The following is a 21,347-nucleotide window of genomic DNA, read 5'->3' as shown; positions in this document are numbered from 1 at the left end:
CACATCACTTCTGAAAGGTTGCCGACCTCTGAGATAAGCCATAGGTTTAGAACATCCCAAATCATTACCTAGAATTTGAGATGGTATTGAGTAGTTCACAGCAGGTCCATGATGGCCGGTCACTTCCCACTGGGGAGTATGGTGTCAGAAAAGTTTCTCAGGATTGTTTCAGAGAACTGCTCCAAAGTACTCTATTGTCTAGTCTTTTTATAATTAACTTTTACAAAACATACAGCTTATAGTGACACCTACTGGGTCATCACCGCTCCTGACTTCAATAAATTACTTAAACATTCCTAACAATCTTAGTCATAATAAGCTTTTATGTCAAAGGTGCCCAAACTCAACCTCTCTATCCACTTATTTTCTTTTAGTCTCAATTTGTTGACTCTTTTCTCCCCTCCTCCCATTCTGATTAGCAGAAACTGCAAACCTGCAGCTAGCATTTGATCTTGCCTCCAGAAGCCCTACTTGTTCAAATTAACCCTTATCAAGGTTGTGTTCTATTTTATTAATTCATGGTGGCTGAATGTACACAATGGTTGCAATTAGCTTAATCAACATCCAGGGTACATACATCCCTCAAATCTGGGGCAACAGCTGAACCCTGAGGCACATTTTATAAATGCACATATAGCTTTGAAGTTTTGTAGCAAAAAATGCCATGGCTAATCCCCAGCTGAACCCTGGCCTCCTCCTAGAGGTTTGATCTTCAGGTGTGCACCACAGGAGCAAGGCAAGGTCTCGTGATTAAAGATCTGCACTGGGATTTGGGAAATATGGGATCAGTTCCTCACTCTGCCACAGACTCGTGTATCCTTGGGCAAGTCACCTAATGGCTCCATCTGCAAAATGGAGCTGCTTGGCCTCCCTTTGTCTGTTTAGAGTGCAAGCTCTCTGAGGCAAGGAGAGAGACGCACCTAGCACCGTGGGACTCAAATCTCAAGTACAAATAATAAAGATCTTTTGCCTCACAGCTTGTGTCAGGCACTGATTCCTGTCACCTCCACTCCACTTCACGGCATCTCTCTGTTTCTTCAGAAATCCATGAACAAACAGACCTTCTCCAGGGATGTGTACCTTTGGCTCAGGAGGAGTTCCCTCTCAGGTGAGGTTAGGCCAGTTCATTGCTCTTTCCTCAATCCATAGTGTTTTAGGTGAGAAGTGGCCATTAGCTCACCTAGTCTGACTACCTGGATAACACAGGCCATTACGTTTCACTCTGTTACTCCTGCATTCAGACCCATAACTTGTGTTTGACTAAAGCAGCTCTTTCAGAAAGGCCAGTCTAGATTTGAAGACATCAAGAGATGGCAAATCCACCACTTACCTTTGGAGTTGGTTCCAATCACCACCACTGTTAAAAACCTGTGCCTTATATCTAAGTGTTTCCTAAGCTAGACCAAACCAAGCTCAAGCCTATCTTGTGCCATGATAAGGCCTGTTCTCTATACATTCCCTGTGCAGGAATTTGCACACTTAAATTTACTGTCTTAAAGGAGCCCTGCAAAGGATTTTTAAAAAGCTGGGTTTGTGCCTCTCTGATGGATAAAGGGGCAGGGTCAAATAAAATATAAGGGATGTGTGGGTGAGGGCTTTGCTTGTTTTTTATGTTAGAAATACCACCTTGGGGCTGCCCTTTGCTGAAGGGGTCTCTCAGGGTGTGTATGGCAAGCCGTGATACCTCAGGCCATGTCTACATTGAGGCTTAGCACTGGTCTAGATATAGAACTGTAGCATACCCGCCTGTCCCCCAACACTGGTGCAAATTACTATTCATACTTGTGCAGCACATTTATGCTAGGGTGTAAAGGTGTTGGACTCCACAATGTATACCCCAAATTAAGAAACACAGTAAAAGAACTAAAAGAGAGCCACCGTGGCTTAATAACCATGTAAAAGAAGCAGTGAGAGATAAAAAGACTTCCTTTAAAAAGTGGAAGTCAAATCCTAGTGAGACAAATAGAAAGGAGCATAAATGCTGACAAATTAAGTGCAAGAATGTAATAAGAAAAGCCAAAGAGGAGTTTGAAGAATGGCTAGCCAAAAACTCCAAAGGTAATAACAAAATGTTTTTTAAGTACATCAGAAGCAGGAAGCCTGCTAAACAACCAGTGGGGCCCCTGGATGATCGAGATACAAAAGGAGCGCTTAAAGACGATAAAGTCATTGCGGAGAAACTAAATGGATTCTTTGCTTCAGTCTTCACGGCTGAGGACGTCAGGGAGATTCCCAAACCTGAGCTGGCTTTTGTAGGTGACAAATCTGAGGAACTGTCACGGATTGAAGTGTCACGAGAGGAGGTTTTTTAATTAATTGATAAACTTAACATTAACAAGTCACCGGGACGAGATGGCATTCACCCAAGAGTTCTGAAAGAACTCAAATGTGAAAGTTGCGGAACTGTTAACTAAGGTTTGTAACCTGTCCTTTAAATCGGCTTCTGTACCCAATGACTGGAAGTTAGCTAATGTAACGCCAATATTTAAAAAGGGCTCTAGAGGTGATCCCGGCAATTACAGACCGGTAAGTCTAACGTCTGTACCGGGCAAATTAGTCGAAACAATAGTTAAGAATAAAATTGTCCGACACATAGAAAAACATGAACTGTTGAGCAATAGTCAACATGGTTTCTGTAAAGGGAAATCGTGTCTTACTAATCTATTAGAATTCTTTGAAGGGGTCAACAAACATGTGGACAAGGGGGATCCAGTGGACATAGTGTACTTAGATTTCCAGAAAGCCTTAGACAAGGTCCCTCACCAAAGGCTCTTATGTAAATTAAGCTGCCATGGGATAAAAGGGAAGGTCCTTTCATGGACTGAGAACTGGTTAAAAGAGAGGGAACAAAGGGTAGGAATAAATGGTAAATTCTCAGAATGGAGAGGGGTAACTAGTGGTGTTCCCCCAGGGTCAGTCCTCGGACCGATCCTATTCAACTTATTCATAAATGATCTGGAGAAAGGGGTAAACAGTGAGGTGGCAAAGTTTGCAGATGATACTAAACTGCTAAAGATAGTTAAGACCAAAGCAGACTGTGAAGAACTTCAAAAAGATCTCACAAAACTAAGTGATTGGGCAACAAAATGGCAAATGAAATTTAATGTGGATAAATGTAAAGTAATGCACATTGGAAAAAATAACTCCAACTATACATACAATATGCAATACCCCCAATACTCCCACCAGTCTCTATGGGTCTCCCCTCTCTGGGAAAGTTCCAACCCTCTAATCCCCACCTTGCCTCAGTCTGGGCTACTGCCTGTCATCACCAAGCCCCAGCTCACTGGGGCAGACTACAGTGTAAGAGCCACTCATCACAGGCAAGGGGATTCACACCTGCTGCCTTCCTCTACCACCCAGTACCTCTGTGGCCCTTGGACCAGGCCCTGCAGCCTGGGGAGTTGCCAGCCTGGAGCTCCCCTGCTCTTCTGGCTCTCCCCAGCCCTGCTTCACACCCAGTACCCTTTCTGCAAGCAGCCAGGCCCTATTCTCTCCCAGCCTAGAGAAAGACTTATTTTGGGCTGCTGGCTCACAGCCTTTTTATACAGGCCAGCTGTGGTCTGATTGGGGCATGGCCCAGCTGCCACTGCTTCCCCAATCAGCCCTTCCCTTAACAGCTCTCAGCCACAACCTTCTCCTAGGGCTGACTTTAACCTTTTTTCTGCTGGAGTGGGGAAGCCGCCCCATTACATAGGGATTAGCACCATCCTGGAGTCTGCCTGCACCCTGCCAGCTAAGAGAAAAAAAAAAAAAAACTATTAAGGAATGCTTTAGAGAGGGATTTTAAAAAAAAAAGTGTTATTGGGACTATTTTTGTATTCTTCCACCAGGGGGCATAATTACATGATTTACAGCAGTTAGGAAAATCTTCAGTCCCTATTTAAAAAAAAAAAAAAAAAGTCAGCAGGAGCTACAGGGAGGAGGCTCAGCTCCCAGAATATTGGACTACACAAATGCCCTGGTACTGGGCTGAGAGGGATCCATAAAAGCCTGCTAATGAAAGCCAGTAACAAAAGCTTGAAGGCCCTTCCAGGGCTAGAAATGTGCTGGGTCCCCAGTAGACACTGAGGACCTCCCCTTTTTGGTGCTAAGACGACCTCGGTTCCTAGCTCTGTGAGGTCACCAGATAACAGAGTCCAAAAGCCATGACAGTCTTGTTTCTATACAAGCCATTACTGGCCTGGGGTTGTTTTGACTGACCTGGGTTTTGAGCAGAGGGGATTTTTGGGGGGGAGTGGTGGGGAGAAGAGGGAATTCCACAGTGGGGAAGAGGGAAAGTGGAACCTTTTCTCAGGCAGGTCTTCAAGCAGCAGCAGCAGTTTTGCAGCTGCTCAGAGGTTTGGAATCTTCCAAGCGGTCAAAAAAGTGCATGACAAATAAATGTGTTACTTGGTGATCAATTCCCAGTATGGGGTATACAACTTCACCTGTCTTTTCTTCTCTCTTGTCCCTTTGCTTCCTGTCCTTTCCATGGCTGTCCTTACAATATAAACCCATCTGCATGTTAGGCAGGGAACTCACTGATGTCCCATACAACACACACCATACTGTCAGTGCTTAGAACTACTCACCTTGACGTGAGAAGCCCCTGGGGCCTGCAGGACTCAGAGCAGCTATAAGAGACAGACAACACCTCAAACCCAATAACAAGTATTTTATTTCAATTACAATAAGCGTCACAATGGAGGTTGAAAAAACAGTTACAAAAATCCCTGCTTTAGCATATAAATACTAAAAATCCCTAAAAATCCTTCCCTTTGTCTAAAATATGATGGTGCCCCTTGCTGGAGGAAATGAGACTGGCACCCATTACTGTCAGCAGTTTCCTGTTAAAATCTAAGAGAGAATATCGAAAAGCCCATAGTCTCTATAGGCTCTTTCCAGGCCAGCTCCCTTGATGTCTTGGTAGCACAGACTGAAGGGACTGGCTTCCTGCGCTCCAATGGAGGCTGTGATCTGAAAGCTCACAGTCCTGACCTCCCTGTTCCCTTTCAGCTCTTTGAGTTGACAGCACATCTTGAAGCGATCACCGGGTTTCTATACTCCAGTAACCAATCCCAGATTGGTTTAACTGTGAGACTAGGCTACCTCTGGGAGGAGCACGTAGGGTTAACATGATAGACAAAAGAAGAAAGCATCCCAAGGCTGGCACTGGGTAAGATGCTAGGACTCTGCCTAACAAACCTGCTGTGTGAAAGGCCTCAAGCCACCTAGTGAGCCACAGAGCTCTCCCAGCACTGAGCCCTGCTCTGTGGGCTCACCTGGGGTAGTTTGCTTAGGAAAATTGTCCCTGCTCTGCACTGGAGGCTGTGAGGAAAGCGGGGACAGACATGGAAAGAAATTCCCCTAGCAATGCAGAACAGCCACATGCAATGCTGGACAACTGACCTGGCCGTGGTGCCCAAGCCCACAGGCTCACATGCAGAGAGCAGGTAGTGTTGTGGCAATCCTGTGGCTAGGAGACTGCCAGACAGGAATTTAACAGAAGCCCATGGGGTGGGCCTGAAATGGGGCGGGCCTGAAATGGGGCCCTGGCTTTTAGGGAAGAGGCAGGGACACAGCAGGAGTTACTCTGCATTCATTATCTGAAATCTGGACAAATGCACTGCCTAGGAGCAGACGAGGCTCTTCATAGCTAAGCCTACTCTTGGTCACTCATGGCCTGCCCCTCACACCGAACAAAATGGGTACGGTGGGTTCTTATTGCCTCTATCAGGCCACAGGCTTCTAGGCTCATTTCCATACTTGAAAGAACCTGCCCCACTTGCCCCAGCAGGACCATCAGATCTGTGCCTCTGCCCATCCAGAATGACTCTTCCAGCCCCTGCCAGGTCTCCATTTAGAAGGGGGGTGGAGCATAGCTCTTCCCTCTTCCAGACAACTGAGAGACATCCAGCCTCTATAGCCCTACAATGTGCTTAGCCTTTCCCAGCTCGCAGGGCACTGGGGTTCTCTTGCATGTAGCAATGACCATGGCAAGCCTGGCTAATACCTGCAAAACAGTAAGTAAGCCAACCTGTGACCCAGCCTTCTCGGCATCAGAATCAATAGAGGACTCTAGATCCACAGTGCTCACACCAATGGCTACTTTCCAATGTCTTGCTTACAGGAAAGGAGGCATTTCAACTTGGAAGAGTCCAAGGAAGTGGCAATGCATGGGACTGGGTGGAAATAAGAAGAAAGGGAGCGAGATGAAGTCAGAGAGACTTGAACAAACTGCTTTCCCTGGGGGCCATGGCACCAAGAGTTCCCCCATCACCTTCCTGCCTTCCATAGCTCTTGGTGGTTTAATGCTTTTTGGGTTCCCTTTTCCCCATCCAAGCCTGGGATTTGTGCAGACTCTGAGCCCGGAAATGTGGGCTGAACTCCATGCTGGAGCAAACGTGCATGTACCCAGGCTCTTGTGCCAGTCCAGAGGGAGGAGGCTGCTTTCACAGGTGGAACTGAACACCTGTAAGGCCCTGGAAGGGCTCTAGACTGGGTTTGTCATTGGGCACTACCCAGGGTGGTGCATAGCCAACATCCACCCTCTTTCTGAGGTTACCGATTCCCACCCTTTTTAACTATGGATTGCCACCGTACACAGAAGAGGTAGGACTGGCAGTCTACCAGGCAGTCAGGGGGTGGTGGTGGTGAGATATTTGTGGCTGGAATGGTAGAGGAATACCCATTGAACCACCATATTCCACATGATCTCCTCCAGCCCAGGGACCATGAGGTCCTGTGGTTACACCTATTCCCTTATGGAGCTGCTCAGAGGGGATGCTAGCAGTATTGCTAAATAACTGGCCAGCTGCTTACACAGGAGAGAGGCCTCAGCCTTCACAGGTTTGTGAGCTTTCAGAACAGAGCCATTTCCCCAGCCTGCCAGTTGAACAACAAAACCCAAGGCGACTTACACCTGTGCCTGACCCAAGCTATATTATGCAATGTTGATTTCAGCAATAATAACGATGACATAAAGAGGGTTGGTCTATGCTTGGGCTGTTCTAAAGCAGTAAGACAAAGAGAGAGCTCATAATTTAAGTTTCACAAACTCTCTTGGGAAGGTCTGTGTACCAGCTGGACTTAATAATCTAGTGCAGCTGGCTGCCTTCCTCTCCCTTTGTATACAGAAGTTAAAGATGGCTCAAGTAGGTTAAAAGTTACAATGCAGCTTTCACTATACCCAAGTACAGCTGCCTGGAGACAGGTTAGATGGTGGCTGGGATCCCAGTGTATCCCAGTCACAGTGTGCTGCTCTTAGCTTGCTGTAGGGTGCAGGAGAAGAGAGACAGATGGAAGATTTATAGAATGAACGAATCTCTCTTTGGTTTCCTGTTCTACCACTCTGAAACCTGTTCTGAGAGACTTTCTGTAATGGACCTTGTACATCAGCAGAGCTTAATATGGCTTCCAAGACCTGCAAGCGTTTGCCTGCAAATAAAACTCTAGTGATATGTTCAGGATCTGTCACTCAACTATAAATGCACGCACTTCTCTCATGGCACTTACCCTCACAGTCCTCTACTGCCACTCAATTCCAGCTAGCTACAGTTGGCTACTGCCGTCCTGGCTCTGAACAGACTCTTCCAACTGTGCACTGGATCAGTGTCCACGACAGACTAGAAGGGCAGTTCTTCAATCTTGTTAGCGATCCCAGGGATTCAATAAGAATCTTGGTCTCCAGGGCTGCAAAGCTAATTTGTTGCCTCAGTGACACCCTTAAGTCTCCTGTGTTTCAGTGGAATGGTCTCTACTGAGATTCTCGTATCTAGTTGCACTACTTTTAAAAAAAAAAGTAATAAATAATCCTTTTGCTAAAAAAAAAAAAGGGCTTTTAAATGCATTTTCCCTGAACTTTTCCAGTGTATTTCACAATGTTCAAAAAATATTTTCCCAAAAATATATTTAAAAAAAAATATATATTTGTGTGTGTGTGTGTGTGTGTGTGTGTGTGTGTGTATATATATACACATACGCACACACACACACACCCATCTGGAGAGATTAGCGTATGTCGGGCATATTTAGATACACAGTCAAACCAGTTATCACTTTAATCTGTGGGTCTCCCTTTATCAATTAGAAAAAGTCTTCAAGCCTGTGACAGGGCAGGGGCTTAACAGTGTATGTGTACATATGGGTCAGTGCAGACAGACACATGCATATGTACATACACTCTATGCAAGGTTTAAAAAAAAAAAAAGACATTTCACGAGTGAGATTAAGAAAGGTTTTCACAGTGGATCGAATCTCAGATCATAGAATATCAGGGTTGAAAGGAACCTCAGGAGGTCATCTAGTCCAACCCCCTGCTCAAAGCAGGACCAATCCCCAAATGGTCCCCTTAAGGATTGAACTCACAACCCTGGGTTTAGCAAGCCAATACAGGCCAATGCTCAAACCACTGAGCTATCCCTTCCCTCCCACCGTGATGATACCTAGGGCTCAGGGATCCGTTCCTGCTGAGAGTTTTACAGTTCGTTGAAAGAAGAAACTGCCCTTTGAGCAGAGAGCCTGGGAAATTCAATTCTTGATGAAGGAACAATAAGCCAAAAAGTTGGTTTCCACTATTTCCTGGTCCTTTTCCTTTCACCAAACTTCACACTTCTTCTGGGGGTTCATAGGAGAGCCGGAAGGACAGTGGAAGTGCTCAGAGAACTCTTTGGAATTGGAGATGGTACCAATGACTCGGAAACGCGATGGGCTGTGGGGATCTGTGATGAGTCCTTCGTGGGAGCTCTCCGGGGTGCGAACTGAACACCACACCTGCAAATGCAAGGCAACAGGAGTTAGCTCAAGGGCTTCATTATAGCTGAAAAGTGTCTCTGTCCCACCTATCATGACAAAGGGAAATCACAGACCTTCTTAAATAGGAGGAGTTTATTATAGGAAACAACAACTACGGATACAAACAAGTTTCCTTGCAGCTTGAGTCGCAACTTGGTCTCCCTTGTTTACCAGCAACCACACACTGGATCCATACATTACACACACATCTGGAGGATGAATAGTGTATTGCAAGTAACCTTATCATTACACCAGCAAAGGGGCCTCACCCAGAGACTTCTGTAGCCTGAAGTTGTTCTATCTGGAGGAGTGTATATCTTACTTTGCTGCAAAATGAGCATTAGACTTGTCAAAATGCATCAGACAGTTGGCTTGTCAAGTTTGTTATCTTGCCTCTTACCTGATGCTTTAGAGGAAGGCAAGCTTTCCTCACTGACTGTAATGTATCTCTCTCTTCACAATACATCAACACTCATATTTGCTGCACTCCTCTGCCACTTGAGGGGTAAGGAATCAGGGCCTGCAGCAGAGCCAGTCTCTAGGCAACCTAATGAGTGCAGCTAACCTGTATTTCATCTGATTGGTTGGAAAAGTCAGCAGACTGGCTCTTAAGCCTAACAGCAGCAGCAGTTCAGTGGTTGCTCAAAGCACTGGCCCATGACTAAGATAGCTCCTGCCTTGCTCCAGTTCTGCTCCTTCCTTCCCTTACTCCCGGTAATCCAGTTTTGACCCTCAGCTTTGGTTCCTGACTCCTGCTCTGACACTAGGCTCTGGCCTCTGGTTCATGATTTCTACTGCAACCACTAGGTCTGACTGCTCACATCCCAGTCACTGATGTGGGGACTCAGTTCAGGAAAAGGAATGCCCTAGAACTTCGAAGGGAGTTTGGGAGGAGATGAAGATGGGAGGGGCACTGCCACCCCTACAAAGTGGAGTCTGCTGTAAATTGCATTCCCGCTAACCCAGTAGCTGGAGCCACTGCTATTCCCCAGCTCACACAGTGCACCTGGAGACAGAACAAAGCGTTGGGGGATGGGAGACTCACCTGGGCGAATCCCACAAAGAAGAGTTGGTTGTTGGAGAGGCCAAGCGTTGGCAAAGACTCCTCATTCCCATTCTTCTTCACCCAATTTTGATAAGCCTGCAGGCAGGAGAGAACAGAGGCTATCCTGCATCAGCAGAGGGACATAGTGGATGGAGTTAGAGGATCAGAGACACTCCTACTGCCTTGTGGGGGTACGAAATGCTGGTGCAGCTAGCCAGGGAGGCATTAACCCTTAAGGGACTACACCAGTCCAGTCTCCATGGCACATGCTGGCAGGGAGGGAAATGTCAGCATTGCAAGAGTCTTCCCCTGTGCCCATTTTCCATTTGGTCACAGAAAGCCAGAAAAAAAATCTAAGACAGTCCTAGGGGCTGCGAAGGGAAGAGAAAGCACAAAATAAACCTCCCACTAGAGCGGAGCAAAAAATTGCCTTTGGTTCAGGGACTGAAATGAAAAATCTAAGACAAAAATCTTTTCAGGTTGAATGAAATGTTTCATTAAACTCAAAACAAATTTTCTCCTGAATTTTTTGTTGTGGCTAGTTTTGGGGGGTTATTTACCTTTAAAAAAAACAAAAACAAAAATCTAGCTCAATTTCAACATGAAACATCATTTTGAAACCAGAAGTCAAACTGCTTTGTTCAGAAAACATTGAAATGAACCGATCTGACTTTTTCATTTGTTTTCAGCTGAAACTATTTGCCAAATTCGAACTGAATTTGTGAATAATTTTGGTTGACCCCAAACTGTATTTTTTGGCAAATAAATGATTAATCCAAAAAGTTTTCCCTAGCTCTATCCGTGACACCCAGGATTACATATGGCTTATAGGAAACAAATCAGAATGGGGATCCATTGAGGGAGCGTGACCTGTCAGAGCTGCGCAGGGAGAAACTTGTATCAACTCAAGGCAGACTCATCACCTCCTACCACATTTGCTACACATGCCATTGAAAATGGGAGGATCTGGAGAGGAGTTAAAGCCTCTTCCAGTTAAAATAGTCAGGTTCTTCTAGGGTGACCAGACGTCCCGATTTTAATCGGGTCTGTCCCGATATTTGCTTGTTTGTCCCACGTCCCAACCAATGTTCAGTCGGGACACTGGACAAACAAGCAATTTTGCCCTCCACTCCCGCGCACAGGCCGCTCCATCCCCTCCTTCCCCCATTGGATCCCTCCCTAAATCCCCGCCTCTTCCCCAAGCACACCATTCCTCCTCCCTCCCAGGCTTGCGCCGATCAGCTGTATGGCGGCGCAAGCGCTGGAGGGAGGCCCGGGGGATGCAGGAGAGCGTGGGGTGAGTGAGTCCGGCCTGGCCCCAAGCGCAGGCAGGAGGGCGGGGCGGTACCTGCAGGGGCAGCCCCGGGTCCGGCCTGGGGAACCGGCTCCCTGTACGCGCCCAGGGGTGGGGGTGGGGAGGTAGCGGCTGTCTGCACGGGGACTCCGACGGGGCTTCACCTCCCGCCACGTGGACCCGTGGATCCGGGGGGCTGGGGCCTGCTGCCCTCACTCCAGGGGCGAGCTGGTGCGGGGGGGGGGGGGAGAGGAGGGGGCGTTCCAGCAGCTTGTTTTATTTTTTTCTTCCGCCGCCCCACTCCTCCCCCGCGTCCCGATATTTCAGTTTTGTCATCTGGTCACCCTAGGTTCTTCCCTTCCTTGAATCTCCTTCAAAAGCTCTCTCCTGCACATCCACCCTCTACGGGCTGCAGATTATCAGGTCTACAATTTCCTGGTCCAAGGACAGCAGAGTCCAAATCCAAGAATCACCTGAAGACTTATATATGGTCATGGCCCACCCCCTTCCTCAGAGAGGACACTGCATAGAAGAGGGGCTCAGAATTTTACATTTCCTTAGAGCAATTCACCTTGCCATCACTGTATAACCAGGAATGTCTCTCCAGCTGTAGCATCAGGGGAAAGTCTAGGACTACAAAAGGATCCCCACAGCCATGGCTGCAATGAGAGATACCAGACAAAGCCTGTGCTTGTACTAGATTCCTACCCGATATGCAGCTTTGAGGCCCCCGTTGTCAGCAATATTCTCTCCCAGAGTGTGTTTGCCATTCACTGCCTCGCCGTTCACGGTGTAGTTGCTGTATTGTTCCACCATGCACTCAGTCTGCTGCTTGAAGGCCTCTACAGAGGAGTTCTTCCACCAAGGGCGCAGATTCCCATCTTTATCATACTCCCGCCCTGCAGAGGAGCAGATCAAGTGAAACACTGGAACTAGAAGATACTTAATCTGAGATGGACTTTGGCAGAACCAAGCCTGTGTGTGCGGAGCGGGGGTTGTTTGATATTTAGAGCACACAATCTGTGGGCTTGGAGATGCAGTGAGCATACTGGCAATGGCATGGCCTCTTCAGAGAGAGGAGGAGCGAATTCTGAGACCTCTTGAACTTATTGATCTTTATTTTATTGCACCACCATAAATCCCACAGGAAGAGATTGCAAACAGCAACAGATCATTACAAAATGCTTTTGGCGTTAGTAAGAAACCCTCTTGTGTCATAGTGCAGGGTGCAAACAAGTGACCCTGCACTCTGATCACTTGAATAGTAATTAGTTCCTCAGTAGGAAGCTGGGAGGTAATTAGTCAATCAGGTTGCTTGGCTGAGCCAATTCCCCATCAGCCCTGGGCTGATAAGAGGCGGTACAGCAAGGAAGTGCAGGAGGGAGGAAGGAAGGGGAGAGGGAGGAACAAGTCTAGTTGAGCCTTGCCAGACAGAGGTTCGGAACAAGGAGTCCTTGGTGACCCTCAGGTCCTGGTGAGAGGGCCAAAAGTCAGTTGAATATTGCAAACAGGCTGTTGCACAAGGACTGTTGTGAAATTGGTACAGGGAACACAAAATAAAAAGGCACAGTGAAGGCACAATCAAAGGAGTCTGTGTAGTTTCTGGGGGAGAAGGTAGGAGAGGGGTCACACCCCGTGACACCCTGACTGTCCCATTTTAAGGCCCTCACCATTAATGAGCCACATGTAGGTTTCCTCATTCTGGCAGAAAAGCAGCAAAGAAAAATTCCTCTTGCCTTCTTTCACCCAGTTAGATTTTTCCACCTCAGAGACTAGGCAGAGTCTCAGATGTCAAACATATTTAGACATTCTGGGACAGATCTGTACCTTGTGTAGCTCCATGCAGGTCACTGGAGTTACATGAGGGATGGCTCTGGCCCATTCTCACAAGATCCACTTTGAGAAGGGCTCTTTGATACAGAGGGCCACCACAGTTTAATTTTGACTCCTGGAACTGGGAGCCTTTCAACAAAGAGGAAAACAGAGTTCCACCAGGAAGAGGAAGATGGAGAGAAAGCAACAGGAAGTAAGGTGTCTTCAGGCTGCCCACCTTGGTCATCAAAGGCATGAGTCAGCTCGTGGCCCACGACGACACCAATCCCGCCAAAGTTCAGTGCCCTGCATGAGAGGGACAAAGAGTATTAGGATTTGTGCTTCACTAAGGCCATCGCCTACTAATGTCTGCACATAGGCTCTGTGACCCTACCCACCAGAGCACTAAGGTAGGAGAAATGGACTAGGAGGCAGCTTTCACTAGGACTATGTAGAGCTGCTCCTCCTTACCCCACTTTTTTCCTATTCTTGCCTTGGCTTCCCCCTACGGACAGAAAGAGTCCTAAGGGGAGACAGCCCCATGCATGTTGAAATTGTCGCATCTTCCTATTAATGCCAATTGCACAATGAATCTGCTGCACTGCCAACCTCCATTAAACAGCTCTATGGTGTTTTCTGCAAAGGACTGAAGTGCAGCGGGCAATCTGAACCTATTTTTTAAAAGCCCCCTTCATGTTCCATCGGGAGCTGCAGACAGTTCCAGCAATGGGACTTAGGAGAAGCTATGAAATGTAGAGTTGATTACAGAGCCCCTCAGGCTGTTGGACACCCGAACACAAGGATAAACCTACTGTGGATTCTCTAGGCCCCAAATGAGCCACTTTGCAGCTAGCCAGGCATGTTATTTCCATGTTACCATTAGATACAAGACTGGTAGACATGCAACATTATGAACCCATAATGTTGCATGTCTACCAGGTGCCAGCATAGAAGAACTAAGAAAGTGAAGGTGTGGCCTCCTCCAGACTGGGAATCTCTGGGGATGGTGCCTCTCCTCAGTTTTTCTGGGTTTCCCTCCATGTTGCACAGACCTGCCACTAGGCCATCATCTACTGGTCTGTCCTACAGCTCCGTCTGTCCAGGCAGCCCCAGGGACTTGGCCAGAGAGATGCCTTCTCTGATAATGGGGAGGGGTCAAAAAATGGTTGCAAGTCCTTCATTGTCTCCTTAGGCAAGCAGCCTGACAAGAGGGGGAACATTAGACTAACTCAGGGGGGAAAAGGTCCAGATCCTGTGCTGAAAGAGCACACGTCCACCACTGTCCCTGGCAAAGCTGGCAGCTCTATGCGCACTGGCATCAAGATCCATGGAGTCTCCTAGTGTGAGTCTGGCAGAGCTGGTGCAATCTCTCTGAGCCCCAGCATTCCTCCCCTGGCTGTTTTCTAGCCCCCAGCTCAGGACAGGACCCTCCTTAGCTACTGACGGTTGTAGACTAGGATACAGAGGTGTGTGAGGCACCCACCATCTTCCAACCAGGCTGCTGCCATCATAGAGTCCCCATCCCCCTCCAGCTTAGGGGAGCAGGGTGGAGTGGGGGAAGAACACCGGGAGAGGGGGGCAGCAGATGGGCAAGAGGATGTTCATACTTGGGGGAGGTGCGGGTGTAAAAAGGAGCCTGCAGGATCCCTGCTGGGAACACAATCTCATTCTTGGTGGGGGAATAGTAGGCGTTCACTGTTGGAGGGGTCATACTCCACCTGCAGGAGACAAAGGGGATTGTCATTACAGCCAGGCTGGAAGGTGCAAACCCCCACACACACTGGCAGACTGACACAAGGCACAAGTATTTCCTGGCCTCCCCATGGTCCTCTGAAGCTTCCTAGGACACCTAGCAACTACAGGAACATATATGGAAATCAGGGCCATGGGCAAGGACCTCAGGATTCACTGCCACAGACCAGGGAACAGGTCAGAGACAAAGAACCACCGAGTCTTCAGCCACAGATGAAAACTGCAGCAATACGAATGACTGAAGAAAGTGTAATACTCCTACTGTCCATGAGAGGGAACCAGAGGACTAAAGTATTTTGAGCAGATGGGGATACAGATGTCAGTCAGCCACATAACACACACCTCCCTCCTTGTATAACACTTGGGAGGTCTGAGCAGGGAGTTCCTTGCTGGGAAGGTCCTTACCCACTCACTTCTTTTGAGAAAGCAGGACAGATATTTACAAAAGATCGTAAAGCTTCTGGGGCAGGGACAGTCTTTGTTCTACATTTGTACAGCACCGAGCACAATGGCTGGGATTCCTAGGTGCTCCCAAAATACAAATGATAATTATTCCAGCACTCTCCCTGCTCTCAATGCCATCTCCAACAAGCATGGAGGGGAGATATGCATGTGCCTGTAGGTTAGGGTTGGTTGAGTGTGCTGGTTTTGCTGAAGAAATAGGGTTTTAACTGTATTATGCAGCCCAGAGATTTTGCAAAGATTATGTAGGCACAAGGTGAAGAGAAGGTTACTCACCTTGTGCAGTAATTGAGGTTCTTCGAGATGTGTCCCCCTGTGGGTGCTCCACTTCAGGTGGCGGTGCATCCCAGTGTTATCCATCGGAGATTTTGCTAGCACTGTCTGGTTGGGGCGTGCGTGCGCAGAAGCTGTCATTGACGCCTTTTCTGGCACGCACATGCCCCGACCCCCTCAGTTCCTTCTCTACTGTGGAGCAGTTGATTCTTACTCCAAAGTAGAGGGGAGGAGGGTGGGTAGTGGAGCACCCACAGGGATACACATCTCGAAGAACCTCGGTTATTGCACAAGGTGAGAAACCTCTTCTTCAAGTGGTGTCCCTGTGGGTGCTGCACTTGAAGTGAATGTAGAGCAGTGCCCTCATGCGGATGGAAGGGGCTTTGGAGTTGATTGTGTAGCTGCTGGTAGGACCGTGCAGCCTAATTTAGCATCTGCTCTCGAGCTAAGTGTGATTGCGTAATGATTGGTGAAAGTGTATTCAGATGCCCGTGTAGCTGCTCTGCATATGTCAAGGATGGGCATGTTGTGCAGGAATGCTGTAGAAGTTGCTACAGACCTCGTCAAGTGTGTTCTGATGCCTGTTGGGGCTTCAGTGTTGCATAAGGAGTAGCACAAGTGGATGCAGTTTGATATCCACTTCAATAGTCTTTGTGTTGATATAGCTGTGCCTTTCAACCTTTCTGTTGTTGATACAAACAGTCTGGGGGATTTACAAAAGGTCTTTGTCCTGTCTAGCTAAAAGCCCAGGGCACGGCAGACATCTAACCTGTGTAATGCCGCCTCTTGTGGGTTGTTGTGTGGTTTAGGGTGAAAAGTGGGTAGGTGAATTGGTTGGTTAAGGTGGAATGAGGATGATATTTTGGGTGAGTTCTTAGAGCCACTTTGTCCTTATGGAATATTGTGTATGGGGGGTGAGCCATGAGTGCCCCAATCTCGCTCACTCTTCGTGACGATGTGAGGGCGATTAAGAATGCTACTTTCATAGATAAATGGAGCAGAGAGCAAGATGCTAAGGGTTCGAATGATTTTCTGGTTAAGCATTTGCGCACTAGGTTTAAGTCCCATGCCAGAGTGGGTTCATGGATGTCCGGATACATGTTTTGTGGGCCTGTTATAAATCTCTTTGTAATTGGGTGGGCGAATACTGAGGTCCCTTCTATCTGTTGGTGGAAGGCGGTTATTGCCGCAAGGTGGACCTTGATCGAGTTTGTAGCCAGTCCTGATTTCTTTAATGATAGTAGAAAGCAACAGAGGGTCCTGTGGCACCTTTAAGACTAACAGATGTATTGGAGCATAAGCTTTCGTGGGTGAATGCCCACTTCGTCAGATACATGTGTTTGACGAAGCAGGCATTCACCCACGAAAGCTTATGCTCCAATACATCTGTTAGTCTTAAAGGTGCCACAGGACCCTCTGTTGCTTTTTACAGATCCAGATTAACACGGCTACCCCTCTGATACTTAATGACAGTAGGTACTCCAGGATCAATGGGAGTGGGGCCTGGTTTGCCGATATTTGTTTGTTTTGGCATCAAATGGAAAAATCTCTTCCATTTTTGGAGATAAGTATGTCGTGTGTTTTGTTTCCTGCTGTTAATCGGTACTTCTTGTACTTGATCCAAACAGATTAATTTGGCCCCTCGGAGCCATGCTCTCAAGTGAAGTTTCCCTAAATCAGAATGGAGGACTTGTCCGTTGTCCTGTGAAAGGAGATCATATTGTCGAGTGATATTGAATGGAGTGCATATCACCATGCAACTCAGGTAAGGGAACCAAGACTGTCTGGGCCATGTTGGCACTATCTTGGCTCTGTCAGTTCGTATTTTGTGTACGACTCTGGAGATTAGAGGAATTGGAGGGAAAACATATAGTACAGGGAGGTTCCATTTTATCAGGAACATGTCTCCTAGTGATTGCGCTCCCTGTCCTGCTTGTGAGCAGAATCCAGGGCATTTCTTGTTTGCTCGTGTGGCAAATAGGTCTATGAACGGATTTCCCCACCTCCAAAAGATGTGTTGTGTTATTTCGTCATTCAGTTCCCATTCGTGTTCTTGTGAGAACTGTCTGCTTAGTGTGTTCGCCATGATATTCAGGCAGCCTGGTAGATTATGAAGCTGTTATAGTGATGATGTGCTTTATGCACCAGTTCCATAACTTTAGAGCTTCCGCACATAACGAGTGGGATCGTGCTCCACCCTGGTGGTGGATATAGAACATGCATGCAATGTTGTCTGTTAATATCCTTATTCTGTTTCTTATGAGTGGAAGGAAGTGGTAGCATGCATTGCAGACTCTGCATAGTTCTAGTAGGTTTATGTGAAGGTGCGTCTCTGTTGGTGACCATTTGCCCTGGGCAGTATATTGTTTCAGGTGGGCCCCCCATCTGATCAGGGAGGTGTCTGTTGTGATTTGAACCGATGGTGTTTTCTGTTGGAAAGGTATGCCTGAGCACAAGTTTGATGTGTTTGTCCACCAGTGCAGTGATTGAATCACCTCTGCGGTGGGTGTGATTCTCTTGGTTAGGTTGTGCCTTCGTGGTATGTAGACTGCATTCAGCCATCTTTGTAGGCACCACATGTGTAGCCTGGTGTGCTTGACCACAAACATGATGGCCGCCATGTGTCCCAGTAGTTGTAAGCAGGTGTGTGCATGCACTCATGGGCTGAGCGAGACCACCAATATAAGGGAGATCATCGTTGTAAAGCGGGGCTCTGGAAGGGATGCTCTGGCCGTGAGTGAGTCCAGGGGAGCACCTCTGAATTCCAGTTGTTGTACTGGAGTAAAGGTGGATTTCTTTTTGTTGATTTGTAGCCCCAGGGAGTGGAAGAGGGAGATGGTTAACTGAACATCTCTTTCTGTTGCTGTCTTTGTGGAGCCCTTGATTAGGCAGTTGTCTAAGTAAGGGAATAGGAGTATCCCTTGTCTGCATAGGTGCGCTGCTACTACCACCAGTGTTTTGGTGGACACTCTCAGTGCTGTCGACAGGCCGAATGGTAGCATTCTGTATTGGAAGCGTTTTTGTCCTACTGTGAACCTTATGAAACGTCTATGAGCCGGGTGGATTGTATTGTGAAAGTATGCATCTTGTAGGTCGAGGGCTGTGAACCAGTCCCCTTTTTCCAGCGGAGGGATGATCGAGTTCAGGGTGACCATTTTGAATCTGTGGGCATGGACAAATTTGTTGGGTTTTCTTAGCACTAGGATGGGTCTCCACCCCCCATTTTTCTTTTGAGTCAGAAAGTAATGGGAATAAAATCCCTTTCCTCTGTGTTGTTTTGGGACTAGTTCCACCGCACCTATTTGCAGAAGGTGATGCACCTCTTGTCTCAATAGATGCTTGTGAGAAGGGTCCCTGAAGAGGGAAAGGGAAGGGGGGGGTAGCTGGGATAGATGTAAAAGGGATGGTATAGCCCATTAAAATTAGTTCTAAAACCCACTGATCGGATGTGATCGAGGCCCAGTTGGTGTAAAATGGCCTGAGTCAGTGCCCAAAGATTTGAGTGTTGTCCGCTGACACTGGTGTTATGTGGAGGTCATGCAGACCCTTGACCAATACTTCAAAATTGCAGTTTGTTTGGTGGTGGTTGAGATGCTAAGTTCTGGGGTTGGTTCTGTTGGAGACTTGGTGGTCTATTTCTTTGTCCCCTGGATTTGTATACTCTCTGCTGTTGCTGAGACATGTTGTCTCAATTTCTGTTGTATGGCTGATAACGTTGTCTCCTGTTTGGATTGTGTATAGCCCTAATGTTCTGAGGGTCACTCTGGAGTCTTTCATGGAGTGGGGAACTTTGTCAGTTTTGGCTGAAAATAGTTTGTCTCTGTTGAAGGGAAAGTCTTCCACTTTGTGTTGCAGTTCTCTGGGGTTTCCTGATGAATGCAGCCATGATGCACTGCGCAGAAAAACCTGAGAGTCTCTGGTTAAGTTTAGAAGTGTGAGCAACAAGGGTGATGTCGTGGTGGGAGTCTGCTATAGACCACCAGACCAGGAGGATGAGGTGAACGAGGCTTTCTTCTGGCAACTAACAGAAATTACTAGATCACAGGCCCTGGTTCTCATGGGAGCCTTTAATCACCCTGATATTTGCTGGGAGAGCAATACAGCAGTGCACAGACAATCCAGGAAGTTTTTGGAAAGTGCAGGGGACAATTTCCTGGTGCACGTGCTGGAGGAACCAACTAGGGGCAGAGCTCGTCTAGATCTGCTGCTTACAAACCAGGAAGAATTAGTAGGGGAAGCAAAAGTGGATGGGAACCTGGGAGGCAGTGACCATGATATGGTCGAGATCAAGATCCTGACACAAGGAAGAAAGGAGAGCAGCAGAATATGGACCCTGGATTTCAGAAAAGCAGACTTTGACACCCTTAGGGAACTGATGGGCAGGATCCCCTGGGAGAATAACATGAAGGGGAAAGGAGTCTAGGAGAGCTGGCTGTATTTTAAAGCATCCTTATTGAGGGTGCAGGAACAAACCATCCCGATGTGAGGAAAGGATAGTAAATATGGCAGGCAACCAGCTTGGCTTCACAGTGAAACCCTCGCTGATCTTAAACGCAAAAAAGAAGCTTACAAGAAGTGGAAGATTGGACAAATGACCAGGGAGGAGTATAAAAATATTGCTCAGGCATGCAGGAGTGAAATCAGGAAGGCCAAATCACACTTGGAGTTGCAGCTATCAAGATATGTTAAGAGTAACAAGAAGGGTTTCTTCAGGTATGTTAGCAACAAGAAGAAGGTCAGGGAAAGTGTGGGCCCCTTACTGAATGGGGGAGGCAACCTAGTGACAGAGGATGTGGAAAAAGCTCATGTACTCAATGCTTTTTTTGCCTCGGTCTTCACACACAAGGTCAGCTCCCAGGCTGCTGCAGTGGGCAGCACAGCATGGGGAGGAGGTGACCAGCCCTCTGTGAAGAAAGAAGTGGTTCGGGACTATTTAGAAAAGCTGGACGAGCACAAGTCCATGGGGCCGGATGCGCTGCATCCAAGGGTGCTAAAGGAGTTGGCAGATGTGATTGCAGAGCCACTGGCCATTATCTTTGAAAACTCATGGTGATCGGGGGTGGTCCTGGATGACTGGAAAAAGGCTAATGTAGTGCCCATCTTTAAAAAAGGGAAGGAGGAAGATCCGGGGAACTACAGGCCAGTCAGCCTCACCTCAATTCCTGGAAAAATCATGGAGCAGGTCCTCAAGGAATCAATTCTGAAGCACTTAGAGGAGAGGAAAGTGATCAGGAACAGTCCGCATGGATTCACCAAGGGCAAGTCATGCCTGACTAACCTAATTGCCTTCTATGAGGAGATAACTGGGTCTTTGGATGAGGGGAAAACAGTGGATGTGTTATTCCTTGACTTTAGCAAAGCTTTTGATGCGGTCTCCCACAGTATTCTTGCCGCAAGTTAAAGAAGTATGGGCTGGGTGAATGGACTATAAGGTGGATAGAAAGCTGGCTAGATTGTTGGGCTCAACGGGTAGTGATCAATGGCTCCATGTCTAGCTTGCAGCCGGTATCAAGCCGAGTGCTCAAGGGTCGGTCCTGGGGCCGGTTTTGTTCAATATCTTCATTAATGATCTGGAGGATGGCGTGGACTGCACTCTCAGCAAGTTTGCAGATGACACTAAACTGCGAGGAGTAGTAGATACACTGGAGGGTAGGGATAGGATACAGAGGGACCTAGACAAATTAGAGGATTGGGCCAAAAGAAACCTGATGAGGTTCAACAAGGAGAAGTGGAGAGTCCTGCACTTAGGACTGAAGAATCCCATGCACTGCTACAGACTAGGGACCGAATGGCTAGGCAGCAGTTCTGCAGAAAAGGACCTAGGGGTTACAGTGGACGAGAAGCTGGATATGAGTTGACAGTGTGCCCTTGTTGCCAAGAAGGCTAACAGCATTTTGGGCTGTATAAGTAGGGGCATTGCCAGCAGATCGAGGG

At 47.5% G+C, this 21,347-nt stretch overlaps 1 protein-coding gene across 6 annotated transcripts in view; it reads right to left on the bottom strand.

Moving 5' to 3' along the window:
* Nucleotides 1–4,642: 4,642 nt before the first annotated feature.
* Nucleotides 4,643–21,347, bottom strand: part of ECE1 (endothelin converting enzyme 1) — a 156,323-nt gene continuing 139,618 nt past the window's right edge. For all 6 annotated transcript variants that reach the window (XM_005281717.5, XM_065574847.1, XM_065574845.1 and 3 more), the window contains exons 15-19: nucleotides 14,534–14,644; nucleotides 13,165–13,232; nucleotides 11,823–12,013; nucleotides 9,821–9,916; nucleotides 4,643–8,754 (exon numbers count right to left, since the gene is read on the bottom strand). In XM_005281717.5, the coding sequence (XP_005281774.1) occupies nucleotides 8,578–8,754; nucleotides 9,821–9,916; nucleotides 11,823–12,013; nucleotides 13,165–13,232; nucleotides 14,534–14,644 (643 nt within the window). In that variant the 3' untranslated portion in view covers nucleotides 4,643–8,577. The remainder of the gene's footprint in view (nucleotides 8,755–9,820; nucleotides 9,917–11,822; nucleotides 12,014–13,164; nucleotides 13,233–14,533; nucleotides 14,645–21,347) is intronic.

This window comes from Chrysemys picta, chromosome 21 (genome assembly GCF_011386835.1).
Source record: "Chrysemys picta bellii isolate R12L10 chromosome 21, ASM1138683v2, whole genome shotgun sequence".
Classification (NCBI taxonomy): domain Eukaryota; kingdom Metazoa; phylum Chordata; order Testudines; family Emydidae; genus Chrysemys; species Chrysemys picta.
This window is presented reverse-complemented; position numbering and strand designations above follow the sequence as displayed.